Here is an 11,556-nt window from a genome sequence, read left to right on the forward strand (position 1 = left end):
ATACCACCAACTGATACTAGACAGAGTCAAAGATCACTACGAGAGTCATTCTGCTCAGCACCGAGTATCGTGCATGGTCCTGGGCAGTCAGATGTCTTGGCACCGAACACTGCTTAGTCAGCCATCCTGTGACGCAGGCGATTTTGCAGCGTGTCTTGCTCTCCCTCACAAAACCCTCATCAACCTTTGCCATCCAACAGCTGCGCCCGAATCAATCATGTCTTTCGTTCTTGAAATATATCACGCTGTTCAAGCCTGTGGCAGCGTCTATGTGGCGATGCTATCGGCCATGGCAATCTACAATCTTCGTCAGTGGGAACCACAAACTGAAAGCGCATCACGTTATTCCAATGCGGCTGCACGACAGCTTCACAAAACCAGAACCACAGAGGCCAGTGGTGTACTAGCTGTAAGCATTTGGCAAATGTTCTCTTCCGTCATAGCAGATACTGAGAGTGATGGATCAGACTCTGTTCTCATTGGTGTCGTCGGTGATCCTCGTGGTCGCCGTCTCCTCTGGTCGTAACAGCATGCCGTTCTTGCTCAGTGCCGCCAATGCCGGCGCTCTTGTCCTTGCGTACAACCACATTGCAAATTTCTGGCATGGCCGACCCACGGTGCCTCTGGCCTCCAGTTACAATGACGGCGTCAGATCGACGAAGCAAATGCTACAAGCTTTAGGCGGATTGACGATTAGCTGGGCGGCGTCCACGGTGATATACCTGTTCAGGGCGATTGTGTACTGAAGAAGCGGGATCTCATAGCACCCTCATGGCCGCCCACATGGCTCCCCACTGGCAGCGTTTGTCAGCTTTATGAAACATTGTTGCAGTCAACGTCGGATGATGCCCCAAGCGGAATGTTTCCTCGCGCCATTGGGGCACCCTTAGGCGGTGGGGTTTTGAGCTCAGCGTCCAGCAATTTGGGTGCATCTGCCGGCAAAGCCCCCCATGGGGACCTCAACCATCAAGAATCCCCTTTCCGATGCCCATGCGCTACGGTTGGTTCCGTCGCGTTCACTCTTGCCAAACGACTGCGGGGTCTCTTTAACAGAACGAAACTCACCACAACTTCCCTCCATCCAATTTCTCCCTACCTTTCCATTACTATCCTGCGAGCGAGCCTCACCAGATAGATTGACCCTGCAACCCTTTGCTGTCCGAAACAACGGTCAAATCTGCCACAATGGATCCTTTCGAGTACAACGCCAACCCAGGCCGCGTGGTCTTTGGGAAAGGCAGTATCCAAAAGCTTCCCGATGAAATCAGACGTCTAGGCTTCAAATCACCCCTCATCCTCTCTACTCCCCAGCAAGTCAGTCAAGCGGAAGACCTGGCCAAGATCCTTACCGCCGCCTCGATTGAACCTGCCGGCACCTACACGAACGCTACCATGCATACTCCCTCACACATCACCGAAGAAGCCATGGCTTTCATTCAATCCAAGTCCGCAGACTGTGTCGTCTCAATAGGAGGAGGCTCAACAACGGGATTGGGCAAGGCAATTTCAGTACGCACCGGTCTACACCATATTTGCATTCCAACCACCTATGCTGGAAGTGAAATGACGCCCATCCTGGGTGAGACGCAAGATGGTCGAAAAACCACTCGGACCGACCCCAAGATTCTTCCCGGCACGGTCATTTATGATGTCGACCTCACCATGACTCTTCCCGCATCTCTCAGCGCCACTTCAGGAGTAAATGCAATCGCCCACGCCGTGGAGGCGCTCTACGCCAAGAACAAAAATCCAATCATCTCTCTTCTGGCTCTCGAGGGTACCAAAGCTCTCGCCGAGTCCCTCCCAGAGATTATCCAGAACCCTCAGTCCCAGCCCGCCCGTGAAAAGGCTCAGTATGGCGCCTGGTTATGCGGTGTCTGTCTCGGGTCCTCTTCGATGGCCTTACATCATAAACTGTGCCACACGCTCGGCGGCTCCTTCAATCTCCCCCACGCCGAAACTCACACTATCGTCCTTCCTCACGCCATTTCCTACAACGCCCCCGCCATCCCCGACGCGATGGAGAAGCTCGCCTCCGCCCTCCCTGGCAGTGAAGGCGATGCCACCAATGGACTGAACATCCTGCTTGAGAAATTGCACGTGAAACGCGCGTTGAAGGATTTCGGCATGAAGGAGGAGGATATCGACAAGGCTGCCGAGATTGCGGTGAGCAATCAATATCCTAATCCGCGAAAAGTAGAAAAGGAGCCGATTAGAGAGCTGATCAGAAGGGCGTGGGCGGGGGAGCCGGCTAGGGCAGACCTGTAGAGGGGGATAAATTCATTTATATCTGCGGTTGTGACTACAGTATGCTGTGTTTTAGAGGGTCGCTGTCTAAAACTGGAAGTATATACCTAGCTCGCTAGGTATGCACATTCTGTGACCCGGCCTCGTGTGGTGTCAATTCATATTTGTCCACGCCTCGGAATTTTCCGAGCGCCATCCATCTGTTCCTGTCTACACAACCTGTACTTCCGATATTTTTCTGCTAGGGCCTTACCTCTTTGAGACAAACTCTGTGTAGCAATGTATACCTCTTTTTTGTCTATATCCCCTGCGCCAAATAGACAACACAACTCCCAGCGCAATGTGTCAGGCCTAGCCCCAGTCTGCCAGGCCGGGATAGCCTTGAGCCCCTCCTTTTAGCTGCATTCGCAGATCTCCCATCTGTGCCTCGTATTGACCATCAGCACATGATTCACTCTTCCGCTTCTCCATTGACGACCCCATCGCCCGCTCCATTCGCACCAACATCAACATGCTTCCGCTGCAGGTCCTTTTCTTTCCCGGGCTCGGGGATCCAGCGGCTGACGACCGTGAAACCCAGGGCTAAGGCGACCATCAAGATCCAAATCACATGCCCGCCGAGCACGCGGCTCCGCACGCTAGTCGCGAAGAGGCTGGCGAACAGGGCGGGCGAGAAAGCCCGGATGCCGCTCACGAGGGTCAGGGCCACGGCGTTCAGAGTGCCGAGCACCTCGGGCCCGGGGGAGACGTCGTTCAGCACCAGCTGGATGGCGGTGAAGGACATGGAGACGCCGCTTCCCACGCTCAGGCAGATCGGGGCGATGGTCCAGAAGGCCGCAGTCACGTGGTACCGCAGGAGCAGGTTGCAGAGCGGCAATAGGGCGAAGAAGAACGGGTAGGCGACGGCGCAGAGGACCATGACGCGCTTGGTGCCCCACCGGCCTTGGAGCCAGGGGAAGGCCACGAGCAGCCACAGCGATTGCGAGAGGCCGCCCAGTCCCATGAAGAGCGAGATTTGGAAGGGCGAGAACCCGAAGCCGCCCAGGTGGACCGGGGTGAAGAAAAACACCGGCGCGATCGCCGTGTAGGAGAAGGCCAGGAGCATGATGTGCGCGTAGATATATAGAGTGATCGGGACGTTAGGGGAGCGGAGGAGGGCGAGGATGGACATCTCCTTTCGAGAGTCGGTGGACGATTTCTTGGGAGAGCGCACGAGTGTCTGGGCCGAGAGACCCCAAAAAGGGACTTTGTTAGCTTCGGCCGCCGTGCCAGGCTAGGGGTAGGAAAAATGGAAATGGATATCCTCACTTCTTTGACACCGATCGCAGTGGTGATGGTCGCCATCAGACCGATCGAGCCAGTCACGAATGTAGGCAGCGCATATGGGTACTCGCGGAAGAGCTTGACATGTCCAAACACAGACGGGTATTCCGTCGCTGGGTTTGCGAGCGCGCCTCCTACATAAGCAAGGGGTTGTCAGCAGCCTCGCAACTGGGGACTGGTCTTCCATACGATGAGGGGGACCATACCGAGCAAGGGCCCTAGGAAGATACCCAGATTACCCGTGAAGGCAAAGAAGCTGAATGCTCTGGCCTGGTTCTTGTGCGTGCTGTTCTCGGTAATCATCGTCCGGATAGTCCTGCGCGGAGTGTCAGCGACATGTGTGCTTTTGTCAAACCCTGAGAAAGATGATGGAATGAAAACATACACAATCGTCCCGGCAAAGACTCCAGCGAAGCATCGGAACAGGATCATCTGCCATATTTTCTTGCTCATTCCGAAGATGGCGATTGCCACCGATTCGCCGGCCAACGAGCCGACCAGGACGGGTTTCCTTCCAAAGTGGTCGGCGGCTTTGCCCCAGGGAATCATGAGCATCATTTGCGTCAGTGAAAACAACGACTCCTACGTCTCCAGAGTCAATCAAGTGCCCATCAGGAGGTGTCCAGGAGACAAGTATGCACGCACGATCAATCCGCTGTAGAAACCAACATCCGTCTCCGCCACTTCCCCAGTCTCCCATATCATCTGATTGACGAAAGGGAAGATGCAGAAGAACGCAACGGGTTCGATCAGGCGGGCGAAGCAGAGGAGGAAGATTTGATCCTTGGGCAATGGCCTGTCTTCCCCCTTGCCATTGGCATCATTGGCGATTTGATTCTCATCATCGCCATCCTCGGGAGCAGTGGGTTGGTCGGCGACAGACGGAGCAAGTAGGGCGGTTGTTTCGTCGACTCGAGCGTCGGTGTTGTCTTGAGTGATGTCTGCTGCTGGCATTATGGATGTAGGGGGGACGCTGAGGGAAATATGAAATGATACATGTGTTTGGATATACCAAAAGATCGACCTGACAACAAATGTGATGCTGTCTACCTGGCTATTCAGGCGATTACCTTCATGTTAAAATGTTCTTATATGCTGATTGATTGCCAGGCGGATATCCCATAGGAGGCATGGAGACGTTACGCGTTTACTAGGGCTACGTGGGCCTGGAAGCCTGAGGGTTACACGGCTGTTTAATTAGAGTTCTCGGTAAAGATGCCCTAAAACCTGTAGCCCCAGAGGCCCCTAGAATCCTCCAATGGCCCAGGCTGGCCCCCCGGAGGATTTTCCCTTCTGGCAGTGCACCAACCAAATAAAGCCCACAGACACAGCTCTCTCCAACTTTTCCCTCCAATTCAAACGGCTGTCGTTCATTGCTTGAAGCTTCCATCAACGCACACAGCTGCACCAACAGAGGGGAGACCCTTTCTGACCATGTCTTGATCTTCCCTTAAAATCATGTTCGACACCATCTGTACTCTTCCTGTCCGGTCCGACATCTTTGCTCAGGTCATCCATCCCACGCAACCACTGTTCGCTATCGGCTTGTCTTCAGGCCATGTGTACGCCTACAAGCTCCCCTCCGATTCCGAGGTCATTGCAGATACATCAGATGACAGCGCGTCGCCGCCGCTAGACCCCACGAATTCCCTCAATGGTTCGATACTACCTTCCCTGCGCAGAGCTTCTTCCACAAGCCTCTCCGAGAGCGGCCTAGGCTCACTTGATACACTGTGGTCCACCAGGAGGCACAAAGGATCGTGTCGATGTCTTGCGTTCAGTCACGAGGGAGAATTGTGCTATTCCGTAGGGACAGATGGTCTGGTAAAAGCTTTTCACACAGAAACCGGCAAGGTCGTCAGCAAAATTGCAATACCTCAAGGTGTTGGATCGAGGGAGGTCGATGGGCCGACGGTCCTGCACGCCCTATCACCGCAAGCTCTGCTGCTAGGCACTGACTCTGGGAAATTACATCTACAAGACCTGAGGCAGGGCGGGAAGGAAATTGTGGCCAAATGCAGTCAAACCTGGACACCTCACGGTGAAGAACATATCAATTCTCTCGTTCCGCTCCCCGCAAGCGAGGCCAGCACAAGTGGATTCCCCAAACAGTGGGCCAGCGTCGGTGGCACTACGCTGGCAGTGACAGATGTCCGTAAGGGCACTATTGCGGTCAGTGAGGACCAAGAGATCGAGTTGACGAGTTTGGCCCTGGTTCAGGGCCTCAAGAAAGGAGGGACCAGCGTGGGCGAGAAGGTCCTCGTTGGTCAGAGTGACGGAATTGTGAGTCTGTGGGAGAGGGGTGTATGGGGCGACCTTGATGAAAGAATCGTCGTCGAACGAGGCGGACTGGGAGTGGATAGTCTGGCCGAAGTGCCCTTCGGCTTCGGTGGTGGGAAACTGAAGATGAACGAAAAGCTTGTAGCTGCGGGGCTTGAGGACGGTAGAGTCCGATTTATCAGAGTCGGCCGGAATGGAGTCTTGGGCGACATGGATGCCAAACACGACGAACTCGACGGCGTCATGGCGATTGGCTTCGATATCGAAGGGCGAATGATTACCAGTGGAGGCCAGACTGTCAAAGTCTGGACAGAGGCCAAAGGGCTCCCCGGTGGTGGGCGGGCTCCTACAAGCAAGCATGATCTATCCTCCTCTGAAGATGACGACGTCGATGCGTCCGATCTGGATGCAAGCAGCGACGAGGATAGTCGATCAAAGCCGAAGCGGAAGAAAAGGAAGAGGAACAAGGGAAAGGATAAATCCGGAGGCAAGGCGTTGGACTTCTCGCTTTGATGGGAGGTCTGGGATCAATCAAAAGTGTGGGCAAAGGCGTTTAGGAAAAGTTCGTGGTGATACCCCAAGTCATGGTACTACAGACCAAGGAGGAATGTTTTTGGTCTCGAGATTCGGAGCTGTTGATTGGGATAAGTAGGGATGGCTAGGTATGTACCTACTAGGTAATGTACGAAGTAATTATTCCGACTACTAGGAGACAAGGCTGAGGAGAGATGCCTACCCAGCCCAGTCAGGCTAGTGCAGCCTCGTCGTGCCGTAGCCGAGGCAGATCTCGGATTCGTCATCAATTGGGCGCGTTTTGTCGATAAAGAATCGAGCTTCGGTCGGACTAATTCCATTAATTAGTTTGCCCATCTGCTTCTTGAGGATAACTCCGTCCTTTTTCCCTGTCCAGCACTTGTCAGCCACTTGCAAGATGGCGTCCAGGTCGTCTTTGCTTCCAGGCGCCCTCGAGTGGAAGCTCGTACTGGCGGGCACCTGCCTGTTCTCAGTCGGAGTCATTGCTGGAGGGCTTTGGAACAGGAAGACGCCTACAATCGTGCGATCTCCGAGGGTCACGGTCCTGCCGAAGCTGTCCCCGGAGGAGATTGCCGACCTTCCCTATCCGCCAGATGTGCTCCCGGGGGCACGCGATGTTGACACCCCTTACGGCTCGATCAGAGTGTACGAGTTCGGTCCGGAAGATGGGCGAAAAGTCCTCCTGGTGCATGGCATCAGCACCCCTGCGATCGCTCTGGGAGCGGTTGCCAACGCCCTGGTGGACAACGGATGTCGCGTCATGCTCTTTGATCTTTTTGGGCGGGGCTACTCTGACAACCCTGCGGACCTACTTCATGACATCCGCCTATTTACGACTCAGATACTGCTCGTCCTGGCCTCGTCTCCAATATCATGGACGGGCAGGGAGTCTGGGAAGTTCTCTCTGATCGGCTATTCTCTCGGCGGCGGGATTGCGACTACGTTTGCGTCCTACTTCCCCAACTTGATCGACAGCTTGATCCTATTTGCGCCCGCGGGGATCTTGAGGCCCTATCATATCAGCAGGACAAGCCATATCATCTACTCGGAAGGACTGATTCCAGAGTCTCTGCTGCAGCGATTGGTTAGACAGCGCCTGCGAAGACCAATGGCCACGCCACTCAAGAAGCCAATAGACAAGGATAACACGGTTGACGCAACAGAGGCAGTGGCCGCCGAAGTCACCCTCGAAGCCAATTCTCAAGCCGTTCTCTCCAAGACTCGGCCTCACGTCACCGTCGAGAAGACAGTCATTTATCAGCTAGAGAACTACCCGGGATTCGTCGCCGCGTTCATGTCCAGCATTCGGTACGGTCCTGTGCGGCATCAGCACGACCGGTGGCGAATTTTTGGAGAGCATTTGAACCGCGTCAACGAAGAGAAAGGTACGCAGAAGAAGGTGCTTGTTGTCTTGGGTGCCAATGACCCAATCATCATCCAGAAAGAGGTCGAAGAGGATGCCACCCAAGTGCTCTCGGGCAATGTGGAATTTGTCGTCTTCGACGCAGGACACGAAGTGCCGGTCACGAAAGGCGACCAGATAGTCGCCAAGATCCTGGACTTTTGGCAGCGGACAGACTAAGGACGAGCCATGAACAGGCATTGCGGCTTCCCGCACTGCATCGCATCAAAGATCCACTGGACTGGGCGTCGTGGCGAGCTTACAGGGGAAGACGAGAGGCCAATATATTTAGAACGGATGGAAGATTTGTCATAGATGATAGAAGCTTTTGCCTTGTGAGGTTAGACAGTCGCCAAACTTTTGATGCGAACCCATGCTACCGAAGGAGAACAACAAAGAATACATAGCGAGCTAGGTAGGTAGGTATCTAGGTAATACGGTTCCGTCCTTCCCGTGGGTTGCCCAGTTTGTTAGCAGCAGCCTCGCTCAGCCTCGTCAGTGGTTGGAACGCCGTTCCGGCACCACCCGCTCCTCCCCTCACTACCAGCTAAGTTCCTGGAGGCATCTTCGGCATGTACCTTGCAGGTGCACGCGACTCCAAACGACGCGCTGTCACGTTTCATCCATCCATCCATCCACCATCTCATCCCTTCCTCCTTTCCTCCTTTCCCCCCTCGAAGCTTGATGACACCCTACTGCCCTGTCCTTCCTCCCTCCACTCATCTTCCTCCCTTTCCATGTCTCTAGTTCACTCACAACCAACCAGCGTCATCCGGTACACCTCCGCCTCCCGAACTATCTTTGCATCTGTGATTTCATCCATCCGTCTCACGAGCGCTGCCATTGGATCTTCGGACTTGTCGAAACGCCCGACGATATCTGTGAACTTGTTCTTGGCTGGAATCCTGAGCACGGTCTGTACGTTAGAGTTGCGGCCGAGCAAAATGAAGTCCATGACGGTGCTGGACGCGCCGTAGAGGAAGACGTTGACCATGCCACCATCCTGGGCTTTTCCAGAGAAGGGGGTATTGGAGTCGATCTGGTTGATTCTATGTCATGTTAGTCCTCGGTGAGTCTGTCTGTTGTCTCGAGCTTGCCTCGGTGTTTGGGCCATGATGACAACAAGAGTGGTCAGTTTGCGTAAAGCTGGAGTTGGAGTCAAGTACCAAAGCTGGGTCTTACTGGTGTGCGGTACATGTCAGGCACGGTATATCGGGCTTTCTCCAGGTTCAGGGATTTTCATTCCTCCTATCCAGATATTTATATGTTTCCTGGGCGTCACAGGCTTCGCCTCGTCCGCAGTAATCATTTCAACAGCCCGCGTCTCTTCAAGGGCCTTACATCATGCGCGAGGGCAACCTTCTGGCACAGAGGGCCAGTCCTGGGTGCGAAGGGGCACAGAGACCCTTCCCGTTGACTGTCCAAGGCCATCCCGCGCAAAGTGGGCAACGCGTGGGTGTCGAAGGGGCGAAAGCAAGGCTGGCAAATCGCTTCATTCTGCATCGGTCCTAATTCGTCAGCACGGACAGTGGCATTCTATGAAAGCAAGCCCACGAAGTCAGACGACAGCTGATAGACACCGTGCAGGGCAGAATGTTACATCTGAGAGTCAAGCGGGCACATTTTACGAGGTATCATCGCGCAAGGCCAGCGCAAAGAAATCTTGAATGAGGCCGTTGCAAGAGCCCAGGGAGCTGGCTGGTAGTCCATGATATGACTCAGTCAAGGACCTGGACATGGGTCAAATTAGTCGGAGCAGGCGTTCCTTTCAAGGACGCTATTCCCTCGAGGCTCATTGCAGGTGTGAACGAAGCCACAGCGTTCCGTCGCTGCGTAGCTGCAGGGCATGTACTTTCATTCTGGGCGGTGCAACCAACTAACCGGTGGTCCTGCTGTGCCATCACAAGCACGATCGAGTTTCACCGATCCTAGCGAAATATGCCGGGCACCAGCGGGCACTGTTCCTCATTGAGCAAAACAGGTTTGAGCGAGCCATCAGGAGTCAAGGGGGTCCTGTTCAGCCCCCGGATGTGCCCCAGACATTACCCCGGACCGGTTTGCAAACAGGGCGCATGCTCACACCGACTTCTCCCGATGTCGCCCAATCAGGCCATGGACCCTGAGGCCTTGTGCGACATCACCTTTGACCAACGAAGGTTGGACGCATGGTATCTTTCGTTGCAAACCCTCTTGCTGGTCTGATTGGGAACAAGTTCGGGACCGTCTTAGGGGATACTGATGACGATAGCAGCAGAGTGACATCTCAGTGGCAGGGACAAGAAACCGCAAGCAGGATGTCGAGAACCGTATCTGGCATCTTGCGAGGCGAAGAGTCGCCCCCACACCAAGCACCAAACCAAGACTTGATCGAGCAGACGAGCCTTATTTTACCCCGCGAACTCTTCCAAAAGCATTATCCATCCTTTGGTCTTGCTCATGGTCTTGAGTGGGAGGCCCGATTTCTACAAGCGCACATCGGCCCGCCATATGGCACTCGGTGGGCAAGAGCCTTCATTGGATTGAACTTACCATGGTCATTCCAGCTCGCGCATGGAGACTAGGAGGATGACTGCTGATGTACGCGGTGTGGGAGGAACAACTACAGACCGGGCCAACGTCTAAACTGGGTTTGGGGCGCAAGCCTCACTATCACCACGGGCGAGAGCACACCTACAGGCTAAATACGAAAGGTCCTGTGAGGCAAGCTGACGCAACTGAGTGAAGCCTGCTCGAACCTTTGCACAGCCCCCCTTTCAGACACTCTTTGAAGCACCTGAGCAGACAGACAGTCGTCTGGCCAAATGACTCTCTCCCAGCCAGCCGACCTCCTTGCACAGCGAGCCAGTGTGCGACTGAAGCCAACCTCGGGTCTTCTTGCCATGATACTGATTGGTACTCAGAAAATCAAATCATCCGGTCATCAGGCTCGAAGTCAGTATCCCCTACTCGGCAAGTCTGTAGTTGGAACTGGCTCGCTGGGTACTCGGCACATTGTCGATGAAAAGCCTCGTTTGGGAACGGGCACCTCTCTGCAGAACTGGCCCTTCATCTCCGGCTTGTTCTGGGGTCTCTGCATCGTTAACGACCATCTGCCATGCCTTGCAACGTCAGCTTTCGCTCTGTGGTAGTTAGTTCCTGGCTTTGGATGAACGCAAATTTGTCCTTTTTTGGGCGGGTTCATCTATATGATATCTCTTTGTGTGCGAGCATGTCTTTTCATCTTTAGAGTCTTTCGGCATCTCTGCATCTCATCTCCATTGCGTGATCAATGTCCGTCCTTGTCTCGTCTCGTCTCATCTCGTCTATCGCCATCCCTTCCCATCCACACCCATCATATCAATCAAATGCCAACCCCTGCTCTCTTCGTCTCGTGTAATACCCCTCGGTTCGTTGCTCAAGCCAGTCACTGTAGGATTCTTGGTCCCGTTTCCTCAAGATTATCGCCCACCCACCCCCTCCCCTCCTGGTCCCTTGGCCCATGGGGTTCCTGCGATTCCCGCGCGCCTGAACATCGCTCTGGCAACTCCCGCATCGCATTCCCCATTACGCCGTTTCTCGCCATCTCCGGGAGGGTTGTAGTTTCTCTTGTCTGTTCTGGCCCGCACGTTTCACGAGAGAAGGTGGTCCTGTCTGTGCGGGTGCGGGCGTGGGTGTGGGTGTGTGTATCCATTGCGTCTGGGCGGGTAGATGCGGGTGCCTTGTTCCGGACCTTTTGATTCTGCCGTAGATTGGTCTGGGCGGGTAGATGGGGGTGCCTTGTTCCGGACCTT

At 54.5% G+C, this 11,556-nt stretch overlaps 6 protein-coding genes across 6 annotated transcripts; 4 read left to right on the plus strand and 2 right to left on the minus strand.

Annotated features, from left to right (window-relative positions):
• Nucleotides 1-217: 217 nt before the first annotated feature.
• Nucleotides 218-746, plus strand: Z520_06504 (uncharacterized protein; the record flags this gene model as incomplete). The annotated part of the gene is made up of 2 exons (XM_016777004.1): nucleotides 218-409; nucleotides 468-746. 2 exons carry the CDS (start codon nucleotides 218-220, stop codon nucleotides 744-746), a joined length of 471 nt encoding a protein of 156 aa, XP_016631849.1.
• A 439-nt stretch (nucleotides 747-1,185) lies between these two features.
• Z520_06505 (uncharacterized protein) lies at nucleotides 1,186-2,268 on the plus strand (the record flags this gene model as incomplete). The annotated part of the gene is made up of 1 exon (XM_016777005.1): nucleotides 1,186-2,268. One exon carries the CDS (start codon nucleotides 1,186-1,188, stop codon nucleotides 2,266-2,268), a length of 1,083 nt encoding a protein of 360 aa, XP_016631850.1.
• Nucleotides 2,269-2,698: 430 nt separating this feature from the next.
• Z520_06506 (uncharacterized protein) lies at nucleotides 2,699-4,524 on the minus strand (the record flags this gene model as incomplete). The annotated part of the gene is made up of 5 exons (XM_016777006.1): nucleotides 2,699-3,466; nucleotides 3,556-3,704; nucleotides 3,777-3,886; nucleotides 3,956-4,152; nucleotides 4,216-4,524. 5 exons carry the CDS (start codon nucleotides 4,522-4,524, stop codon nucleotides 2,699-2,701), a joined length of 1,533 nt encoding a protein of 510 aa, XP_016631851.1.
• A 504-nt stretch (nucleotides 4,525-5,028) lies between these two features.
• On the plus strand, nucleotides 5,029-6,363 carry Z520_06507 (uncharacterized protein; the record flags this gene model as incomplete). The annotated part of the gene is made up of 1 exon (XM_016777007.1): nucleotides 5,029-6,363. One exon carries the CDS (start codon nucleotides 5,029-5,031, stop codon nucleotides 6,361-6,363), a length of 1,335 nt encoding a protein of 444 aa, XP_016631852.1.
• Nucleotides 6,364-6,781: 418 nt separating this feature from the next.
• On the plus strand, nucleotides 6,782-7,966 carry Z520_06508 (uncharacterized protein; the record flags this gene model as incomplete). The annotated part of the gene is made up of 1 exon (XM_016777008.1): nucleotides 6,782-7,966. The coding sequence occupies one exon, from the start codon at nucleotides 6,782-6,784 to the stop codon at nucleotides 7,964-7,966; it is 1,185 nt and encodes a 394-aa protein (XP_016631853.1).
• A 568-nt stretch (nucleotides 7,967-8,534) lies between these two features.
• Nucleotides 8,535-8,983, minus strand: Z520_06509 (uncharacterized protein; the record flags this gene model as incomplete). Its single annotated transcript, XM_016777009.1, has 2 exons — nucleotides 8,535-8,825; nucleotides 8,969-8,983. The coding sequence occupies 2 exons, from the start codon at nucleotides 8,981-8,983 to the stop codon at nucleotides 8,535-8,537; spliced, it is 306 nt and encodes a 101-aa protein (XP_016631854.1).
• Between the last annotated feature and the right edge of the window lie 2,573 nt (nucleotides 8,984-11,556).

Source organism: Fonsecaea multimorphosa (genome assembly GCF_000836435.1).
Source record: "Fonsecaea multimorphosa CBS 102226 unplaced genomic scaffold supercont1.12, whole genome shotgun sequence".
NCBI lineage: Eukaryota > Fungi > Ascomycota > Eurotiomycetes > Chaetothyriales > Herpotrichiellaceae > Fonsecaea > Fonsecaea multimorphosa.